The 21,931-nt window shown below is 45.7% G+C and overlaps 1 protein-coding gene across 2 annotated transcripts in view; it reads right to left on the bottom strand.

Moving 5' to 3' along the window:
• LOC137518513 (annexin A1-like) overlaps positions 1 to 21,931 on the bottom strand; it is a 97,659-nt gene that overhangs the window by 31,777 nt on the left and 43,951 nt on the right. For both annotated transcript variants that reach the window (XM_068236485.1, XM_068236494.1), the window contains 4 exons: positions 19,284 to 19,371; positions 13,436 to 13,530; positions 5,527 to 5,640; positions 5,318 to 5,408 (listed from right to left, as the gene is read on the bottom strand). In XM_068236485.1, the coding sequence (XP_068092586.1) occupies positions 5,318 to 5,408; positions 5,527 to 5,640; positions 13,436 to 13,530; positions 19,284 to 19,371 (388 nt within the window). The remainder of the gene's footprint in view (positions 1 to 5,317; positions 5,409 to 5,526; positions 5,641 to 13,435; positions 13,531 to 19,283; positions 19,372 to 21,931) is intronic.

Below are 21,931 nucleotides of genomic sequence, written 5' to 3'. Positions count from 1 at the left end.
ACCTTTTAATGTGTTCCCTGGCAGTGGAGACACAGACAGCAGTAAGAAATACAGCAGCAGCAGCAGGTGTACTGTGTGTGTGCCACTTCATGTCCCCCTCTCGCCGACAACAGGGGCCAGGAATTCGCCTTCCACCCAAGCCTGGTTCATTTTGAGAAACGTCAGTCTGTCCACAGACTTGTGAGACAGACGAGATCGCTTCTCAGTGACGACTCCACCGGCTGCACTGAAGCAACGCTCTGACAGTACGCTGGAAGGGGGGCAGGAGAGCACTTCCAGGGCGTACTGCGCAAGCTTGCTCCAGATCGGCAGGTGCGTAACCCAATACTCCATGGGATCAACAGGGGCAATGCTGTCAAGCCCGCTGAAGGACCCCATGTAGTCAGCCACCATGCGGGTCAAGCGCTGTCTGTGACTGGAGAAGGATGCTGCTGCAGGCACCTCCTCTCTAGTCCCTGGCAGCTCTACACTCATGTAGAGCTCGTTGGTCAGAGACAGCAGGTCTGTGGTGCGCTTGCTGCTGGTGGATGCAGGCACCTGCTGCTGCCTCTGTGCTGGCTGGACAGTGGGGGTGGATGGCTGAGGGAAGGCTTCCTCCAAGCGCTCAACAAGGGACAGCTGAAAATTCCTCATTTGTTGCGCACGGTCTCCTCCTGCAGGCAGGAACTGGCTGAGCTTCCCCTTCAGACAAGGGTCCAGCATCATGCAGATCCAGATGTCCTCCCTCTGCTTTATCTGGATGACCCTTGGGTCCTTGCGCAGGCACCTCAGCATGTGCGCTGCCATTGGGAAGAGTCTGGCCACGTCTGCTGGCACATCATCGGCAGCCCCAGAGCCGACAGTGCTGTCCTCCTCATCCTCTGCCTCCTCCACCTCATCCTCTCTCTACCCCCGCACCACTCCAGCTGGGCTCTGCTGCTCCCCCTCATCAGCACAAAGGTCAAGGACCTCCACCAACTCCAAGCCCTCCTCCTCAGAGGTGGCCTGTGAAGCTGCTTGCAGCTCCTGCTGGTCCAAGGCTGCCGCTCCCTCTTCCAGCAGTGCATACAGGGCCCTGTCCAGCACACACACCATGGGTACCCACTCGCACACCATTGCATGGTCCCTGCTTACCATGTTGGTGGCCTGCAGGAAGGGTGCAAGCACTGAGCACACCTGCTGCATGTGCCCCCAGTCCTCCGTGGAGATGATGGACGGGAGGTTGGTGGCGGCACGCCCAGTTGCAGTGATGGCGGCAACTGTTGCTCGTGCAATGTACTGGCTGACAGCCTGCCTTTGTTCAACCAGACGTGCCAACATCACCAGGGTGGAGTTCCAGCGAGTTGGAACATCGATCATGAGCCGATGCTGTGGCAGGGGCAGCTCCTTCTGCACCTCTTCCAGGCTCGCTACGGCTGCAGCCGAGTGCCGGAAATGACGCACAACCTTCCTTGCCGCCTCAAGGAGTCGGTCCATCCCCTGGTAGGTCCGCAGGAACTTTTGGACTACCAGGTTCAGGACGTGCGCCAGGCAGGGGATGTGGGTCAGGTCTCCCCTGCTGATTGCAGCAACCAGGTTTGCCCCATTGTCGGACACCACCTCTCCGACTTTGAGGCCTCTGGGGGTCAGCCAATTCCTCTCCTGCTCTCGGAGTTTGGCCAGGACGTGGTTCGCCGTCAGTTTGGTCTTCCCCAGGCTGACTAATTCCAGCAGCGCTTGGCAGTGGCGGGGCTTCACGCTGCTGCTGAGGCAGGGGGTTTGGGCTGGTGTGCCGGAGGATGGAAGCGGATCAGAGGAACCTGCTGCAATTCCGCTGACACTGCATGGTGGCATCACCCACTGCGTTGTTGCTGCTGCTGCTCTGACAGTGCCTGATGCTGCTCCCCCCTCCTCACCCCCTTCCACCAAGCTGACCCAATGCGCGGTGAAGGACAGATAGCGGCCTGTCCCAAACCGGCTGCTCCACGAGTCCATGGTGACGTGGACCTGTTGACCCACTGCGTGATCCAGCCCTCTCCCGACATTGGCCATCACAGAGCGGTGAAGTGCAGGGATGGCCATGCGTGCAAAAAAATGTCGGCTGGGTATTGGCCAATCGGGGGCTGCACACATCAGGAGCGCACGCATGTCTCTCCCCTCCTGCACAAGGTAATAAGGCAGGAGTTGGGAGCACATGGCCCGTGCCAGCAAGCCATTCAGCTGATGCACGCGACGGCTTGCTGGGAGGCAGAACCCTGACCACCCCCTGGAAGGTGTCGCTGAGCAGGGTCTGGCGACACCTTTTGCTGGCACGGGAATCACTGGAGCGAGCGGAGGAGGCCACTGAGGACTGGCTGCCAGAACAGGCCTCAGTGTCGGCGGCAGGAGTTGCAGAGGGAGGAGGAGCAGTGCGTTTCTGACGCACTCCTGCTGGTGCTGCTGGAGGAGGTGGAGGAGGGCGGGTGGCTGCTGCCGATGGCTTCACAGTGGTGGCGGGTCTGCCACTGCCAGCTTCCTTCAACCTTATGAACTCCTCATGCTCATGAAAGTGTTTCCCTGCCAGATGGTTCACCAGAGAGGTGGTGCCGTACGCAGAGGGCTCCTTCCCTCTGCTGAGCTGCTGGCGGCACTGGTTGCAGGTGGCATACTTGCAATCCACATATGGCAGGGTGAAAAAATTCCAAATTGGGGAGGTGAAGTTTCCCCTTCGACTCGAAGGTGCTGCTGCTGCTGGTCTCCCTGTGGTGGTTGGGGGGGGGGGGGGGGTGTTTCTTGGTGCGGCTGGTGGCACTGGCAGAACTCTCCGGATCAGCACGCTGTGTGGCCTGCATACCACGCCCACTTCTGATCCTGCCTATGTCTGCGATGCTGATCCTTCTAGCAAGGCCCGCAGACACATCCTCCTCCTCCTCCTCAGATCTGATGACATCCCCAGGATCTGCCACCCAGTCTCTGTCCTTCACCCTGTCATCATCATCCTCCCCCTCCGAAAACATGACCCCACAAACTCCCCTTCTGCATGCATGGGCTGATGGACACTCACCACTGTCTGACTGTCCAAAGCATCATCCCCCAAAGTGCCCATCAGCATTTCTTCCTCCTCCAATTCTGCCGCAACAGCACTCCATAGCCTCGCTGTGCTTGGGGATAAGAAGATGCTGAGTGACAGGGTGCTGGTGTTGCCCGCTGGGGCTGGAGAACTGCACTCCTCCTCCTCCTCCCCAGGCAGTGCTGGGTGGCTGCTGCTGCTCTTGCGAACAGGAGTGGTGGCGGGAGTGGAGGACTCGGTTCCAGAGCTAATGGTGGCCTGCTCATCCACCATCAGTTCCACCACAGCGTCTGCGTCCTTCTCCTCAATAGGACGGCTACGACCTGGTGGTGGGAGGAACATCTGTGCCACACGCTGCTGCTGTGTCTCTGCAGCGTGACTCCCAGCTGTTGGGCGGCCAAGGCGTCCACGGCCAGTGGCTAATGGCGGAATAGCCACTGGTACAGACACAGAACTGTGCATGGTGGTGGTGGCGCGGCTGCCACGCCCACGACCTCCTCTCTTGGCGATGCCCTTGCTGCCCCTGCCCAAACCGCGGCTGCCAGTGCCAGACATCGTATATTTTTAATATTATACAAATGAAAGAAAAAAGTTATGTATGTAAAGGCGGGTGGGACAAGTGGGGTACTTTAATGGGGTGGGACTGGTGGTGGTGGGTGTGTGAGGTGACGGACAGGTGTACTCTACAGCAGAGATCGGTGTAGCGCTAACGAGAGAGTGCGCACACAAAGACCCTAGCTGACGCTGACTGACGGTGTCCCTATACACAGACTACAGTACAGTACAATTCAGCGAGTACACAATACAAGTAATATAAACAATAGGACGGGTGTAGCACTAACGAGAGGGTGCGGACAGCGCTGCGCACACAAAGACCCTAGGTAACGCGGTGACGGACGGTCCCTATACACAGACTAGAGTACACTACAGTACTAACTAAACAATAGAAGAATCTAGCTAAACAATAGAACAGGTGTGACTAGATTACAGAGAGCAGATACAGGACAGGTATAGCAGTAAAGCTGGGCCTTGCTAACTACAAAATAGTACAATAATCTATCTAACACAGAAGTAGTACAGTAGAGTAGGACAGGTGAGAGCACAGGTAACTAGAGACTAGAGCACAGAGCAGGGCAGGCTGCCTTGCCTAGGCACAGGGCCTAGCTGCTGCAGCTTCAGCAGCACCAGTGACAGTCTCCCTCCCTAGTCCCTAATTACACAAACTGAACTGCCTAAAATACAATCAATCTACAATACAAAGCAATACAGGTGAATATCAAGTGTTGGAGTGTAAAAACGCTTGGTGTATTGAACAATAAATGCACTACTTGCACAGACAAAAAGCACTGGAGCAGTCTCTCAGTACAGTCAGTCAGTAAGTCACAAGCAGGACGAGTGAGGCAACATGGCGCCCGCTATTTATAGAGGGGGGCTTGGCCAGGCTCCCCCTCTGTGATTGGCTGCAGTCAGAGGGCTGGGAGCCCTCTGATTCGCTTGTGAGGACTTGAGGTGACGTCACCCGCTGATGACGCTATCCGAGCTCCGTATTTGAGCTCGGATAGCTCGGATATCTCCGGATAGCTGATTGCTATCCGAATGCGCTCAGATAGCACAGCCCGGATAGCTAATACTATTCGAGCTCGGTATTCAAGCTCGAATAGTAAAAAAAAGAGCTAGGATATCCGAGTATCTCGGATATCCTAGCTCGGATGAGCATCACTGGTTGTTTCAACTTGTTTTACAACACAAGTTGTTTGATAATTGTGCTGCATAAAAGACCGCTTTTGAGCGTGTGTATGATAGGGTTTAGCAGAAGTTCATCACTGAATGAAGCAGGAAGAGGAAGTGAGTGACACGCATGGCCATTGAACAAGTGAAGGAAGCAGGAAGAGAAAGTTACTGTACATGCATGGCTATTGCAAGAGGCTCCTCCAAAGGGGTCATAGCACGACTTTGTATGAAGTCGTCTACCCCATGCATTTTATAGCGGCAATACCAGGGGGAGTTTGGATAAAACAAGTGGCCGGTAAGTGTGCTGACACACTCAATTGTTTGTGGGTGTGCTTAAAGGCATACCCATGAGAGGTGCTCGGAGTCCCTTTAAAACGGAATGTCAGCCTCCAAATGCCTCTCCCCTCAGGTTCCCTTTAACAAGCTCACTGAAATCAGTATGCTAGTCTTTAGATGGCGTAACATGTAATTGACATGCACAAAACACCTTAGAGTAGTTGTGGAAAATTCACATCATATTTGTGTTATGGCAAAGTTAATAACAAACTTAAAAATATATTAGAGCTTTCTATTACTTACTATTTTTGTAGGCTTCTTTTATATTGATGATTTCTTTGTTTGTTCTTGATGCCAGAATTTCAATTACTGTGTCCTCATCAGTTCCCAATCCCTTAGAAAAGGTAGTGGTAAGCAAACCAGGCAACACAATAAATAAATACATTTTAACACAGTGTTAATATCTTTATTTACTTTATGAGTTAAATGTGTTCTTTTGGTATTTGCTCTACCTTTGTGGCCAGCTTCAGCTGCTCTGCATCATATTCAGCTGGAGTTTTCAACAAGGCCAGAACAACCGCCTCATAGTTGCCGGAGAGAGCTTTCTTCATCGCTTCATCCAAAGGCTGAAAACATGTGAATAATCGTTACTGCTTCACCAGGTATATACAGCAATAGAATAACACTGCTTTACCAGGTATATACAGCAATAGAATAACACTGTATCACCAGGTATGTACAGCAATAGAATAACACTACTTCACCAGGTATATACAGCAATAGAATAACACTACTTCACCAGGTATATACAGCAATAGAAAAACACTGCTTCACTAGGTACATACAGCAATAGAATAACACTGCTTCACCAGGTATATACAGCAATAGAATAACACTGTATCACCAGGTATGTACAGCAATAGAATAACACTGCTTCGCCAGGTAAATACAGCAATAGAATAACACTGTATCACCAGGTATATACAGCAATAGAAAAACACTGCTTCACTAGGTACATACAGCAATAGAATAACACTGCTTTACCCAGTATATAAAGCAATAGAACACTGCTTCACCAGGTATTTACAGCAACAGAATAACACTGCTTCACCCGGTACATACAGCAATAGAATAACACTGCTTCACCAAATATACTGTATACAGCAATAGAATAACACTGCTTCACCAGGTACATACAGCAATAGAATAAAACAGCTTCACCAGGTATATACAGCAATAGAATAAAACAGCTTCACCAGGTATATACAGTAATAGAATAACACTACTTCACTAGGTATATACAGCAATAGAAAAATACTACTTCACTAGGTACCGTATATACTGCAATAGAATAACACTACTTCACCAGATATATACAGCAATAGAATAACACTGCTTCTCCAGGTGCATACAGCAATAGAATAACACTGCTTTTTCAGGAGCATACAACAATAGAATAACATACTTCACCAGGTATATACAGCAATAGAATGCTTCACCAGGTACATACAACAATAGAATAACACAGCTTCACCAAGTATATACATACAATAGAATAACACAGCTTCACCAGGTGCATACATCAATAGAATAACACTGCTTCACCAGGTATATACAGCAATAGAACACTACTGTACTTCACCAGGTGTATACAGCAATAGAATAACACTGCTTCACCAGGTATATACAGCAATGGAACACTACTGTACTTCACCAGGTGTATACAGCAGTAGAATAACACTGCTTCACCCGGTACATACAGCAATAGAACACTGCTTCAATAGGTATGTACAGCAACAGAATAACACTGCTTCACCCGGTACATAAAGCAATAGAATAACACAGCTTCACCAAATATACTGTATACAGCAATAGAATAACACTACTTCACCAGGTACATACAGCAATAGAATAAAACAGCTTCACCAGGTATATACAGCAATAGAATAACACTACTTCACTAGGTATATACAGCAATAGAATAATACTACTTCACCAGGTACATACAGCAATGGAATAACACTGCTTCACCAGGTATATACAGCAATAGAATAACACTGCTTTACCAGGTATATACAGCAATAGAATAACACTGTATCACCAGGTATGTACAGCAATAGAATAACACTGCTTCACCAGGTATATACAGCAATAGAATAACACTACTTCACCAGGTATATACAGCAATAGAAAAACACTGCTTCACTAGGTACATACAGCAATAGAATAACACTGCTTCACCAGGTATATACAGCAATAGAATAACACTGTATCACCAGGTATGTACAGCGAAGGAATAACACTGCTTTGCCAGGTATATAGAGCAATAGAATAACACTGTATCACCAGGTATATACAGCAATAGAAAAACACTGCTTCACTAGGTACATACAGCAATAGAATAACACTGCTTTACCCGGTATATACAGCAATAGAACACTGCTTCACCAGGTATTTACAGCAACAGAATAACACTGCTTCACCCGGTACATACAGCAATAGAATAACACTGCTTCACCAAATATACTGTGTACAGCAATAGAATAACACTGCTTCACCAGGTACATACAGCAATAGAATAAAACAGCTTCACCAGGTATATACAGCAATAGAATAAAACAGCTTCACCAGGTATATACAGCAATAGAAAAATACTACTTCACTAGGTACCGTATATACTGCAATAGAATAACACTACTTCACCAGATGTATACAGCAATAGAATAACACTGCTTCTCCAGGTGCATACAGCAATAGAATAACACTGCTTTTTCAGGAGCATACAACAATAGAATAACATACTTCACCAGGTATATACAGCAATAGAATGCTTCACCAGGTACATACAACAATAGAATAACACAGCTTCACCAAGTATATACATACAATAGAATAACACAGCTTCACCAGGTGCATACATCAATAGAATAACACTGCTTCACCAGGTATATACAGCAATAGAACACTACTGTACTTCACCAGGTGTATACAGCAATAGAATAACACTGCTTCACCAGGTATATACAGCAATGGAACACTACTGTACTTCACCAGGTGTATACAGCAATAGAATAACACTGCTTCACCCGGTACATACAGCAATAGAACACTGCTTCACCAGGTATGTACAGCAACAGAATAACACTGCTTCACCCGGTACATAAAGCAATAGAATAACACAGCTTCACCAAATATACTGTATACAGCAATAGAATAACACTACTTCACCAGGTACATACAGCAATAGAATAAAACAGCTTCACCAGGTATATACAGCAATAGAATAACACTACTTCACTAGGTATATACAGCAATAGAATAATACTACTTCACCAGTTACATACAGCAATGGAATAACACTGCTTCACCAGGTATATACAGCAATAGAATAACACTGCTTCACCAGGTACATACAGCAATAGAATAACACTGCTTCCCCAGGTATATACAGCAATAGAATAACACAGCTTCACCGGGTACATACTGCAATAGAATAACACTGCTTCACTAGGTATACACTGCAATAGAATAACACTGCTTCACCAGGTACATACAGCAATAGAATAACACTGCTTCACCAGGTATATACAGCAATAGAATAACACTGCTTCACCAGGTATATACAGCAATAGAATAACACAGCTTCACCGGGTACATACAGCAATATAATAACACTGCTTCACTAGGTATACACTGCAATAGAATAACACTGCTTCACCAGGTACATACAGCAATAGAATAACACTGCTTCACCAGGTATATACAGCAATAGAATAACACTGCTTCACCAGGTATATACAGCAATAGAATAACACTGCTTCACCAGGTATATACAGCAATAGAATAACACTGCTTCACCAGGTACATACAGCAATATAATAACACTGCTTCACTAGGTATACACTGCAATAGAATAACACTGATTCACCAGGTATATACAGCAATAGAATAACACTGATTCACCAGGTATATACAGCAATAGAATAACACTGCTTCTCCAGGTGCATACAGTAATAGAATAACACTACTTCACTAGGTATATACAGCAGTAGAATAACACTACTTCACTAGGTATATACAGCAATAGAATAATACTACTTCACCAGGTACATACAGCAATAGACTAACACTGCTTCACCAGGTATATACAGCAATAGAATAACACTACTTCACCGGGTATATACAGCAATAGAACACTACTGTACTTCACCAGGTATATACAGCAATAGAATAACACTGCTTCACCAGGTATATACAGCAATAGAATAACACTACTTCACCGGGTATATACAGCAATAGAATAACACTGCTTCACTAGGTAAATACTGCAATAGAATAACACTACTTCACCAGATATATACAGCAATAAAATAACACTGCTTCTCCAGGTGCATACAGCAATAGAATAACACTGCTTTTTCAGGAGCGTACAGTAATAGAATAACACTGCTTCACCAGGCATATACAGCAATAGAATGCTTCACCAGGTACATACAACAATGGAATAACACAGCTTCACCAAGTATATACAGCAATAGAATAACACTGCTTCACCAGGTACATACAGCAATATAATAACTCTGATTCATCATGTATATACAGCAATAGAAAAACACTGCTTCACCAGGTACATACAGCAATAGAACAACACTGCTTCACTAGGTATATACAGCAATAGAAAAACACTGCTTCACCAGGTACATACAGCAATAGAACAACACTGCTTCACTAGGTATATACTGCAATAGAATAACACTGCTTCACCAGGTATATACAGCAATAAAATAACACTGCTTCGCCAGGTATATACAGCAATAGAATAACACTGCTTCACCAGGTACATACAGCAATAGAATAACACTGCTTCACCAGGTATATACAGCAATAGAATAACACTGCTTCACTAGGTAAATATTGCAATAGAATAACACTAATTCACCAGATATATACAGCGATAGAATAACACTGCTTCTCCAGGTGCATACAGCAATAGAATAACACTGCTTTTTCAGGAGCATACAGCAATAGAATAACACTACTTCACCAGGTAAATACAGCAATAGAATGCTTCACCAGGTACATACAACAATCGAATAACACAGCTTCACCAAGTATATACAGCAATAGAATAACACTGCTTCACCAGGTACACTTGAAACAAAAAGAAAAACCGAGAGCCCAATATAGTGCAGTAAGTCTAACAATTGTTGGCGAAATAATTAACAGATGTGGATATACTCACAAACACGGGTTACCACATAGGCAACCACTTGAAATGCAGATGGGGAGCATTAGAACCTGACCCCACTCAGGTTTAAGAAGTCGCTCTCTGTAGATAGAAAGAAGGGGACAGTCCCCTCCACCCAAGGTGGACTATATACTGTGCAAATTTGGACAGAGGCGTCAGGCAGGTTAAAATGATCTAAAAACAACTAAAAAGGAGGAGTACAGGTGGACTTACCTCCTGAAATGATGGACAATCGAGATTGTTCAAATCGCAAATAATTTATTTTGGCACTTCGCAACGCGTTTTGCAGGTATAACCCGCTTCATCAGGCAAGGAGTGCAAGCTTAAAAAGGTCCAATGTGCCTCTCAGAGGCGCATTGCCACTATTGGACCTTTTTGAGCTTGCACTCCTTGCCTGATGAAGCGGGTTATACCTGCGAAACGCGTTGCGGAGTGCCAAAATAAATTGTTATTTGCGATTTGAACAATCTCGATTGTCCATCATTTCAGGAGGTAAGTCCACCTGTATTCCTCCTTTTTAGTTGTTTTTAGATCATTTTAACCTGCCTGGCGCCTCTGTCCAAATTTGCACTTCACCAGGTACATACAGCAATAGAATAACACTGCTTCTCCAGGTATATACAGCAATAGAATAACACTGCTTCACCAGGTATATACTGCAATAGAATAACACTGCTTCTCCAGGTATATACAGCAATAGAATAACACTGCTTCTCCAGGTATATACAGCAATAGAATAACACTGCTTCACCAGGTATATACTGCAATAGAATAACACTGCTTCTCCAGGTATATACAGCAATAGAATAACACTGCTTCTCCAGGTGCATACAACAATAGAATAACACTGCTTCACCAGGTATATACAGCAATAGAATGCTTCACAAGGTACATACAATAGAATAACACAGCTTCACCAGGTGCATACATCAATAGAATAACACTGCTTCACCAGATATATACAGCAATAGAACGACACTGCAGACCAACAGTTAAATACTAGGCTGAACTTTATTTGAACTGTATTACCTGCGAAAAGACTGTACATTCCATCTTGTTAGACATTTCAGCCACTCCATTTGATTAATGAAACCACTGTTCAATTTTGAAAGGGAGAAACTGTACTTCAATTCAACAGCAATACTCTCGCTACCCTTTCCGGAGTGTTGTCACCGCTGTATGGCCTCTTTCACAAGGGAGGCTGAAGTGCGTACTTTTAGGGCAATTCAGCCTTATATCTGCTGGCCACTGAGTGCCTTTTGGCTGCAATTTCATGCAGCATATCTAAACCCATGTGTCGCCATTTGCAGAGTGGTTACTAGGCAGCAAAAAAACGGCATCATGTCACATCTGAAAACGGCCACAAAACCTAATGCAATGCCAGCCTCTCCACTGTCCATGCCAAGCAGTAGGAAGTGCCCGGGCAGTTCATGGGAGCAGCTGATAGGTGGGGTGAATTCAATGCCTCCAGTCTCCTGTGTGAAAGAAATCTTAAGGGATTCCCAAGGCAAAGAAACAAATCTATTTTTACTGACCTGGGGCTTCTTGCAGCCGGGTCTGCGCTTCTAGGCATGCAGTACTATTGCGCAGGCACAGTACGCACCCGGTGACATGGGCACATAAGCATGGGAGCACTTGCATGTGCCTGGCCTGCACAGAACTGCCGAACTGTCAGCAATCTTCACAGGCAACCAGCGGGACACCGGGGAGGACCACAGCTGCGACGAAGAACCCAAATTACTTCTAAGGGCAGGAGGCTTTTGTTGTTCATTTTGACCCCTGAACAAATCCACTGACTGACAGAAAACTAATTATTTTGACAGGTTTTTTTTAGGAAACAAAATAAAGTATATTTTATATACACTTGAGTACAAAAGAAAATAAAAAAGAAATATCAACCCCTTCAAAATATACACATTTTGTAGCTTTACAGCTTGAAATGAAAGCACACATAAAATAACTATATTTGCACAATGTAACCACCAAGTGAAAAGATATCAAAGCCACAGTTTAGAATTTAAAAAATAAAAAAAAGATTGTCTTAGAGATGGCTAAAAGCACACACGCGCACATACACACACACCTTTTTTCATTACAGCCTTGAGTGTGTTGGGATACTTCACTATCAGCTTTGCACATTAAGACAATATTTGCCAACTCAGCTTTACACAATTGTTCAAGCTCTGTTTCACTGAATGGTGACCATGATGGATTTAATCTTCAAATCATTCACCAGATTTTTAAGTGTGGACTCTGACTAAGCCATGCAAGGATATTATCCTTTTTTCTCCTTTTAAAGGCCTTGTTTCCAAAATCCCGCTGCATGCATGCATGGCTACGCAATTTTCCCTGATGTGGTTGCGATTCCGTTTATTTATAACGAATGGAATTGCATTTCAAACATGCAGAAATGCATTCAATCATGCATTGTGAATTGCAACGCATGGATGGAAACAGACAATGCAGACTATGCACTTCTGTTGTCCTTGCAGTTTGTGTTGAGTTGCCAAGAATTGGACAAGTTGAAGTAAGGCCTAAGTCACCATGTGGTCATTTCTGCTGTGTCCTTTGGGTCATGTCATGTTAGAAGTTGGAAGCATTGTCGTGTCCCCAATGACAACTTTCTTGCAGAGGGCTGTGGATGTCCTCCAAAATGTGACATTTCGTTTACCCTGGGCATTTTACTCTCTGTCCTAGCAAGTGCCAGTCCCTGCTGCAGATAAATACCTCCATGCCAGGATGGTCAGGGCCCAATTAATATGATTAGAACTGACCACAAATGAAATACATTAAGCCTGGTGTACAATGGAGAAGTAGATCAAATTTGATTAGTTCAGTTCAAAGCTGCATACAGCTTGCATTCGATTAGAATGTAAGGCAAAATCTTTTGCTTCTCATCTCATTGACCATCTCTATCTGTGAGTGTGCCTACGTGCTTATTGGTCCATGGTGCTCATCAGTCAGGTGAGCTAATCAGGTGCATTGCAGAAAAAATGACGTTAGTTTAGTTTGAGATAAACTAGATCTACAGCAAAACGGACCGCCAGATAGAAGTGAGCAGCTGTGTAGCTCCAATGACACCATGTGGGTGGCAGTACCAAACCCCTGGACAGCAATAACTAAGCCTTAGACTCAAATACTCATATTTTGGTTATTGGCTCAATGTTCATTACCTTTCCAGTTGTACTTTGGTAAGCAGCCTTAATGGCCTGGCGCTGAGCATTACTCCTTTTGGTCAAAATATTTGTAATTGCTACCTCATCGACACCTTGAAATAAAAAAATAAAATTAAAACAGCTTCCTTTACTCATATATATATATATATATATATATATATATATATATATATATATATATATATATATATATAATATTTTTTATTTATTTATTTATTAAGACAAACTGTGAATCTTAACCGTAAAGTAAAATTACATATTATGCCTTTAACTAAAAGTCTCCAGGGCTGGACAACAGAAGAGGATTCACATGATTAAGGTCGCATTCGCAGTGGGACATTGCGGTTTAATGCGACGTTATAGTCGCAACGTGTCTGCGTTAAGAGGTAATGCACTGCAAGCAGTGAGTTACCACAACACAACATTTTTTTCAACGCAACTTTAACGTCACACTGTGAACATCCGGAGGGATTAGCATTGCAGTGCGGTAGGCTGAGTTGTAAGACTTCATAACGCAGCTCCGCAACGTGGCACGGTGAATGCGACCTAAGGCTACTTTCACACTAAGATGTTCCCTGTGTTGGACAATATAATGGTATTGCAACCACTATGCGATTATATTGTAATGATATGTTCACATCGGGGTATTTACAGTGTGATGCAGCGATTTCCACCAGAATAACTTGAGGCATGCTTTACAAGCATTCTTTTTATGCAGAGCTGGTGCTTCCACAGAGGCAAAGGGGGCAATTGCCCCAGGGCCCCTGTATCCATAGGGGCCCCCAAGTGTCCCCATTTTGCCACAAATCATATGGTTGCTGGGCTGGCTAGATACCCCTGCGCACTCCCCCATGGCTGGCGCCGGCCAGATCTCACCCATCGCTCACTTCTCCCCCATGCGCCCCCCCCCCCGTGTAATAAAGGCAGTGGGAGAGAGACGCACTCACCTCCTGAACGATCCAGGAAGTGCAGCTCCCATCTGTCTCCCCTGTAGTGATTGTCCTTCACTTCCTGCTAATCTGTTTAGGCTCTAGTGCCTGAATGGATTAGCAGGAAGTGAAGGACAATCACTAAGGGGAGATAGACGGGAGCTGCACTGCCTGGATCGTTCGGGAGGTGAGAATGTCTCTCGTACTCTGCCTTCATTACAATGTGTGAGGGGGGGGGCAGTGCGCAGGGGGAAGGGGGGAGAAGCAAGCAAGGGGGGGATCTATCCTGCAGCAGCCGCAGGGGTGGGGGGTGGTTGTAGTGGGTATTGGTGTCGGGGCCCTGTATTACTTTTGCCCCGGGGCCCCAGTTTGGCTAGAACCGGCCCTGTTTTTATGTATGACATGCTTCACTGTATACATTTCACAATGTACGTTTTTTGCCCTCCATTGGGTTGCAATCCTGTGTTCCCAGGATGAGCAATGCAACTCTTCAGTGTGCATGCAACCTTAGAAAACACTGGGCCTGATGCACAAACCACCAGTAATATTGACATCTGTATAGCTATATTATTGGCGCTAATGCTGCTTGTACCCTTGTCTGCAGCCAGCTGTGTTGGGTACACATCCAGCCATTTGTGGGCATGCACTATATGACGGGCAGTCAGCAATTGCAATATAGCCAAGGTTAACTGGTTAAACTAGTTAACTGTTAAAGGTGCAGCCTTTACAGAAAGGTTGAATTACACAGGTCTGCGACTAAAAAGCTGTTTGATTATTTTAATCAAATTTCCATGTACTTTGGTGTGCTGAAAACAAATAAAATGTTAAAAAAAAAAACAGATGTCATGTTTTGCCACAAAATGCAAAATAGTCTTTAAATTCATCAAATTTTTTTTTTATTTATTATTCCACATAAAATTGGGATTGATGAAGCAATTCGTAAAATCACTTCCAATAGATGGAGAATGCTTCAAATACTTGGTCACCAAGTTTACAGACCAATCGGAGGCAAAATTGAAGGAAGGTGTGTTCATCGGACCAGACAATAGAAGACTCCTAGTTGATCAAAAGTTTTTACCATGATGGATCCTCAAGAAGAAGGGTGGATTGCATTTGAAGAAGGCATACAGAAATGTTTAGGTGATAACAAAGATCCTCACTACAAACAGATCACCAGATAAATGCTGAAAGCATTTCAAGCTTTAGGTTGCCTGATGAGTTTGACAGTTCATCTCCTCCAGTCCCAACTCAGTGTTCTCCACAGAATTTTTTTCCAGCCTGGTGGCATAAAAAAGTAGCTGGATCGGATGCGATGGGGAGGGGGAGTTGCAGGGGCAGTGCTTCTCAGTGCAACTCTGTTTACAGCACAGGAAGAGGATGGGGAGGACCTGGGGAGAACACTGCACCTTGACTACTTTCCTGAAAATATGGGAGCTGTGAGTGAGGGACAAGGTGAACAATTCCACCCAGACATTGAAGAGATGGAAAGGAGATACCAGGGAGCACAATGATGACTACTGTTGGATGCTTCAGAGAAACATTCCAGATGCTACTCACAAGCATAAATGCACCAAGAGGAGCCTCACAGGGAAGAAGAATCAAGTTTAGTGTGTGAAGGTGAACTCATTTCAGTTCAAGTAAGAATTTTCATGGAAAAAATTGCAATAAAACTTTAATTTTATACGTTTATTTGCATTTATTTTGAGGTATTGCCTTATTTAACACAGTTACCTAAATTGTCGAGAAACGTGAATGACAAAAATGGAGGTAATTTCGGATTCAGCGCACCAAAAAACAGAGATTACATGGAATGACCAACACAGCTCTCGGAAAAAAATGTGTTATCAGGAGTATTTATACTTTTCTTCCAATACAACTTTCTTTTGCTGTCATTACCCCTTTTCAGAGGGCTACAACTTCCTAGTTTTATGTGCAGACCTCCATGTGCATAACGTTTTCTCATATTCAGCATGCACAGGGCCAGTTCTAGCTCCAATAGGGACCTAGGGCAAAAGTAACTTAAGGGCCCTCCTGACCACCCCTCCCCTACTTCCATCCAGGGCCGGGCCGAGGCAGAGGCTGGAGAGGCTCCAGTCTCAGGGTGCAGTGTAGGAGGGGGCGCACAATTCATTCAGCTGTCATTCCTAATTGTGTTTGAAGCAGAAAGAAATAAGAAAGAAAGGAGATACATGGAAGTGACTACAAGCCAGATAACTAGAGATTAAGGTGTTGGGGGCCCTGGGGTGCCTCTTAGTCTAATAGCAATCAGTGTGTGACGGCTGGGGTGGAGGGATGGAGGGGCGCACTTTGGTGTCTCAGCCTTAGGTGCTGGAGGACCTTGTCCCGGCTCTGCTTCCATCACTGCATTGCTGTAGGTAGCCTCCCCAGGTATAGATAGCCAGGTGTGCTCCCCAGGATTAGGTACCTCCCCCAGGTATAAATTGGCAATGTACTCCCCAGTATTCGGTAGTCTCCCCCTAGTATAGATAGCCAGATGTCCCCCGTTTTAGGTAACCTCCCCTTCCCCCCTTATATGCAGAGCAATGCAAGCGGAGGCAACAGTAAAACTCACCTGTCAGCGCCGTCTGGAACTTCTGCAAGTCTTCTCCTTATCGAACTGTTCCGTAGCTCCTCTCTTACTACTCCAATGGTGCAGTAACGAGAGGAGACACGGAACTGTGTGAAGACGAGAAGTGTCTGACGGCGCTGACTGGTGAGTTTATTGTTGCTTCCGCCCTGCATATGGACAGGCATTGGGGAGAAGGCACTCGGGGAGGCCGTTTCTCCTTCCCATGCCTGCCGTTGCTTGCCCCAGCCGTGTTCCCTGGCAGCCCGGCTGGACAAATTACATTTTGAATTGACTGAAGATGGGACAGGCTTGGGGGGGGGGGGGCTGGGCTCTGGGGCCAATTGCCCCCTTGCCTTAATTATAGCAGATCTCTCTTCCATGTGCAACTTTCTCTTCTATTCTCTTTTTTTTTTTTTTACGCAGTATATGGCAGCCTCCCTCCATCATGTGTAGATCCCCTCATGGCACTCCCGCTACCCACTTGCACTGCACTTCCATTCTACCATGTGCATCGTTCCTGTTCTGTTTGAAGTTCCTCCTTTCATGCCCACCCAGCTCCTGCAATATGCACCATTCCCCCTACATGGTGGTCTTTTAGGCCTATAAAAAGAAAACATCCCTATGCTATGTGTCATATATGCCATTTACTTACAAGTTGGTGTGTATAGTCATAGTAACATATATCTTTCCTAAAATAATGAAATCAATGTATCAAACAGCAATAATGAGCAAACTTCAATTGCCTGAAACAACTATTTGCATTTTATGTTTCACTTGCTTAAAGGGAAGGTCCAAGCAAAATAAAAAAATGAGTTTCACTTACCTGGGGCTTCTACCAGCCCCATGCAGCCATCCTGTGCCCTCGTAGTCACTCACTGCTGCTCCAGTCCCCCACTGGCAGCATGACGACCTCGGAGGTCGGCGGGCCGCATTGCGTACATTTTTACGCATTCCCGCTAGTGCAGGAACATTAACACATACATTTTACGCGTTACTGGTTCCATGCGTACATTTTTACGCATTAAACCACTAACGCGTAAAAATGTATGTGTTAATGTTCCTGCACTATCGGGAATGCGTTAAAACGTACGCAATGCGGCCAGCCGACCTCCGAGGTCGGCAAGCTGCCAGCGGGGGACTGGAGCAGCAGTGAGTGACTACGAGGGCACAGGATGGCTGCATGGGGCTGGTAGAAGCCCCAGGTAAGTGAAACTCATTTTTTTATTTTGCTTGGACCTTCCCTTTAACCTCCTTGGCGGTAATCCCGAGCTGAGCTCGGGGTATGCCGCCGGAGGTCGCCGCTCAGGCCCTGCTGGGCCGATTTCGTTTCTGAAAAAAGCAGCACACGCAGCTGGCACTTTGCCAGCCGCGTGTGCTGCCCGATCGCCGCCGCTCCGCGGCGATCCGGCGCGTGCAGCGGCGAAAGAGGGTCCCCCCAGCCGCCCGAGCCCAGCACAGCCGGAACAAACAGTTCCGGCCGGCGCTAGGGGCTGGATCGGGCGGCTCTGACGTCAGGACGTCGACTGACGTCCATGACGTCACTCCGCTCGTCGCCATGGCGACTAGAAAAGCGAAACAAGATAGGCCGCTCATTGCGGCCTATCTTGTTACTTTCGATTGCCGGAGGCGATCGAAAGTACGCTTCCGGAGCGCCCTAAGTTGGCTGCATGAAATATTTTTTTTTTATTTAAAAAAAACCACATTGCAGCCTCCCTGGCAAAATAAATAAACCGCCAGGGAGGTTAAAGGATACCCGAACTGAAATGTGACATAATGAGATAGACATGTGTATGTACAGTGCCTAGCACACAGATAACTATGCTGGGTTCCTTTTTTTCTTTCTCTGTCTGAAAGAGTTAAATATCAGGTATGTAAGTGGCTGACTCAGTTCTGACTCCAGTGACTACAGTGTGACCCTCACTGATAAGAAATTCCCATTTTTATCTCTTTCTTGCTCTCAGAAGCCATTTTCTGCTTGGAAAGTGTTTTATAGTTGGAATTTCTTATCAGTGAGGGTCACACTGTAGTCACTTCCTGTCTGAGTCAGGACTGAGTCAGCCACTTACATACCTGATATTTAACTCTTTCAGGCAGAGAAAGAAAAAAAGGAACACAGCATAGATATTTGTGTGCTAGGCACTGTACATACACATGTCTATCTCATTATGTCACATTTCAGTTCGGGTATCCTTTAAAGCAATCATAATGAACACATATTATTGTAGTATAAATCAGGTGCATCACTATCTACCTAAATAAGTCTGCCTGCCATTCAGACCTACTGGGGTGTCAGCTTGCCTAAAGGAAGTCTTTTTACAGCACCTCTTGCAGTAAGTAGCAAACATACCTTTGGTTTTAATGGCCCTCTGTAAAGCTTCAACATCTGCAGAAACTTCAGAAGATTGAGCTGCTTGAAGACCACCAGTGGCTTGTTGCTAAGAAGTAAAAAAAGAATAAGTATTATGCTGAGCTGTAATTCATTTGTTGGTGGATGTATTGCCATGAATAAAATGCTTCCATAATTAAGGCACATCTGAAGGGAGGCTGACATATTACCTTTTAAACAATGCAAATTGCCTGGCATCCTGCTGAGCCTCTGTTTCTAACACTCTTATGGCGGCCACACACATTATACATTTTTTTTTTCGATTAGAGAATTTTGATCTTTTTTCGCTCAGATGAAAAATTACCGTAGATTCATTGAACTGATGTATAACACACTTGTAGTTGATTTTGAAACAATTATGAGAAATAAAGATTGAATAAAACATAAAAATTGGGTTGGAAAAAAAGATATGAGAGGAAAACATTTCTTTAGACTCAATGGGAAATTACGTGTATATGAAAAGAGTGGTGTCTTTTGCATGCATCATTGGGACTAATTAAAAGGGGTCACACAGCATCAAGCCATTGTAATGTGTGAGGATAGCTTTTGCTTTCTATGTTTTCCCTATAAGTCAAAAAAGCCCAAAGAATTGTAAAGCAAGAATTGGATGAGTAATAGTGACCAGGTCTTTCATATGCCTCTCAATGCTGGGCTCGATTTTGCTGCTCGATTCTCCCGCCCGATCGATTTCCCGCTCGATTCTGGGGATGATTCTCTTATTTTCCGTTCATTTTTCTTATATTTTTCCGTTGTGTGGGCAGGAGATCGGACATGTCGGAAATTATCTATCAAGCCAATTAAATGGCTCAGAATAGAGCCGTGTATTCCCAGCATAAGAGAGCATAGAAATGAGAATCCAGCTGATTACCTGCATTTTCTCAGAATTTCTGAGGAAAAGATCCGTGAATTAATACAACCGAACATTTTTATTGAATTGTGGTAACATCAAGTGTGTTGGTTGTAATGTGTGGGGCCACTTTTAGCTATAGACCCTGAACAAGCAAGCAGATCAGATGCTTCTGACTGAAGTGTGAAGAAGTGATTCAGACAGTAATGCAGCCAAAAAGATCAGCAGGGTTGCCAGGCAACCGGTATTGTTTAAAAATAAGTAAATATGGCAGCCTCCATATCCCTCTCACTTCGGGTGTACTTTAATGTATTGTAAATTGTTATTTAGGCTTTAAATGTGTCCTCCCCCCAAAAAAATGAAAAGAAAAACATTTTCATAGTAAGTTAATTTCACAATACTAACAGAAATCTGGTTTGATTTAATAAATTACCACTTGTGTGACATTTACTAACATCTATTTACACATCAACACCCAAATAAGGGCATTTGCAAACAGTGCCTTTTCCAGCCGCATTCTGCTATCCCCACTCACTCCCTCTCCTCCCTCATTCCCATCCAGACCTCTCACAAGCACACCACCCCTCTCTCCTGCGCCCTCTGGAATGCTAGATCAGTCCGCAACAAACTCACTGAAATCCATGACCTTTTCCTCTCCAACTCCCTCACCCTCCTTGCCCTCACAGAGACATGGCTCACCCCCTCCGACTCTGCTGCAGCAGCGGCCCTCTCCTATGGGGGACTTCACCTCAGTCACACCCCCAGACCAGAAAACAGGTCTGGGGGAGGGGTGGGTCTGCTCCTCTCCCCGTCCTGCACTTTCCGTGTCCTCACGCCACCCCCTTCTTTAAACTTCACATCCTTTGAGACACATGTTATCCGCCTCTACCATCCCCTTCCAGCAGTCATCGCAGTCCTTTACCGCCCCCCATCCACCTCCATTAAACAATTCCTGGACAACCTGGCCTCTTGGCTCCCACACATCCTCTCCTCTGACCTCCCCACAATCATACTTGGGGACTTCAACATACCCATGGACAGTCCTTACTCCCCTGAAGCCTCTCAACTGCTCTCCCTCACTACTTCCCTTGGCCTCTCCCAACACACCAATTCCCCCACCCACCATGCTGGCCACACTCTCGACCTGATTCTCTCAAAATCCGCCACCCTCCCCAACCTGGACATCACACCCTTCCCCCTCTCCGACCATCACCTTCTCACTTTCTCCATCTCCCCATCATCCTCCCCCAACCCTCCTCCACCCTCAGGTCGTTGGCAGAGAGATTTGCATAACCTAGACCCAACTGCACTAGCCAACCCCCTCCACTCCCTCTCATCCACCCTCCCTAACGTTACCTGCCCAAACCAAGCCGTGGCCAAATACAACCAGGCCCTTTCAGCAGCCCTAGACATTGCTGCACCCCCCACATTCCGCCCCAGCCGTCCCATCAACCCCCAGCCCTGGCACAATGCACACACTCGCAACCTCCAAAAACAGACACGCACCTACGAACGCAAATGGAGGAAATCCCGCAGCAACTCCGACTTCTTGGCGTACAAGGCCAACCTGCAGCTGTTCTATACCGCATTAACTGATGCTAAACAAAAATACTTTGCTGCCTTGATCGGATCCCAAGCCTCCAACCCTCGGCGCCTTTTCGCCACCTTCAACTCCCTCCTTAACCCCACCACTCCTCCCCCCACCTCCGCCCTCTCAGCCACTGATCTGTCCACCCACTTTACCGACAAAATAGCCAGCATC

The sequence above is a fragment of the Hyperolius riggenbachi genome, chromosome 1 (genome assembly GCF_040937935.1).
Source record: "Hyperolius riggenbachi isolate aHypRig1 chromosome 1, aHypRig1.pri, whole genome shotgun sequence".
NCBI classification, from domain to species: Eukaryota; Metazoa; Chordata; class Amphibia; order Anura; family Hyperoliidae; genus Hyperolius; species Hyperolius riggenbachi.
This window is presented reverse-complemented; position numbering and strand designations above follow the sequence as displayed.